This window comes from Neopelma chrysocephalum, unplaced genomic scaffold (assembly GCF_003984885.1).
Source record: "Neopelma chrysocephalum unplaced genomic scaffold, ASM398488v2 Primary Assembly neopelma1_82, whole genome shotgun sequence".
In the NCBI taxonomy this organism is placed as follows: Eukaryota; Metazoa; Chordata; class Aves; order Passeriformes; family Pipridae; genus Neopelma; species Neopelma chrysocephalum.
The window spans coordinates 940,615-941,992 of NW_020897744.1; the positions used below are offsets into that span (position 1 = coordinate 940,615).

A 1,378-nucleotide genomic window follows, 5' to 3' on the forward strand; every position below is an offset into this window, starting at 1 on the left:
ACAAGGGATCTTTCCTGATCCAAGATTCACATTTTTTTCCGTAAGTCTAAAGTAAAATAAACAAAGTTTCTTCTGAGAGTGATGTTTCCAAATTCTTCTACCACCATCACTGAGGAAATCATTTTACAACAAACTGTAGTGCTGACATTAGTATTTCTAACACAGTTCTTTAATAAAGGCAGCTCAGAAATTAATCCTGTTCCACTTTGTCTTGTTTGAAACATTCACTCTCTTTTTGCCCTTGGAAAGGAACAGGAGGAAGGGAACAAATGGACAGTTGTAACATTGCTGGAAGTTTTCCTGCCAGCTCTAGGCATCAGAATCTGTCAGCTTTTCCTGAATCTGTAAAAGCACAGTTATATTCAGTCTTAATTAATTAAAAGGTTTTATATAAAATAAACTGATAGAATCTTATTTGAGTCTATTGATAAATTTGGGTTGGAAGTGGGCAAAACTTCAAGTAAAGGCAAATCTCAAAAAATTACCAGCAATATTCAATCAACTTTTACGGTAAGACTGAATTACAGGCCTGATAAAAAGGCAAGATCGTAGGTCTAGTTAATAGGCCTCATTAGGTACACTGGAAACACATGTAATTTCAGTGGAGTTTGGCTCATAAGCACAATGTAATTATTTGGGACTACAGTGATGATCTGAGAATTAAAAGGGTCTCTCTGAATGCTACAGGAATATGGGAAAATGTAAGATGTATTTTCACATGAGAACAAAAAGGAAGGATAATAAACATTAAAGACTCCACCAACCTGCAGGCAGCCAAGTTTTTTCCAGCATTTGCTAAATTAAACTTTGATGCATTTGGTGGTTTCATGAGGGAAGGAGCCATCTGATGTTCTGTTTGGCTTTCAAATACAAGTTTAAAGTATCAGTGACATAATAGCAGCTTTATTGTAAGACAGACACATGGATCATAGTTTGTGAAACAATTAGTATCCAAATAAAAATCAAAAAGCAACAAATAACCTGCTTTTACATACCCACTGTTTGCTGCTTTCTGCAGTTCAGCCACTTCTGGGTTTGCAGTTCCCCAGCCTAATTTTCAAAAGGCAAAGGATTGAATATGGGTACAAACAGAGAAGATTGAAAGGTAATAGGTCTATTATGTAGGGCTCCTACTCTGTATCTGCCTAATGTCCCACAAACAGGCTCACACAGGAAGGAGAAGGTGGAAAAAAAAAAAGGGGAATGGGGTGCTTTGATATTTGCAATTATAAGGCAACTTCTAACAAGTAGGTTGCTTCTCTAGACAACGATTCACTTACAAACATTAGACTTGTTAGCAACAGAGACTTTTTTACTGTATTATAAGGAAACTTTTTAACTTTATTACAAGTAGACCATAATGAAAGCACTAAAGGCA

At 35.9% G+C, this 1,378-nt stretch overlaps 1 protein-coding gene across 1 annotated transcript in view; it reads right to left on the reverse strand.

The window, feature by feature from the left end:
- Window positions 1–1,378, reverse strand: part of SPATA22 (spermatogenesis associated 22) — a 7,050-nt gene that overhangs the window by 5,066 nt on the left and 606 nt on the right. Inside the window, exon 2 of the mRNA XM_027691206.1 lies at window positions 996–1,050. Coding sequence (XP_027547007.1) covers window positions 996–1,050 — 55 coding nt within the window. The remainder of the gene's footprint in view (window positions 1–995; window positions 1,051–1,378) is intronic.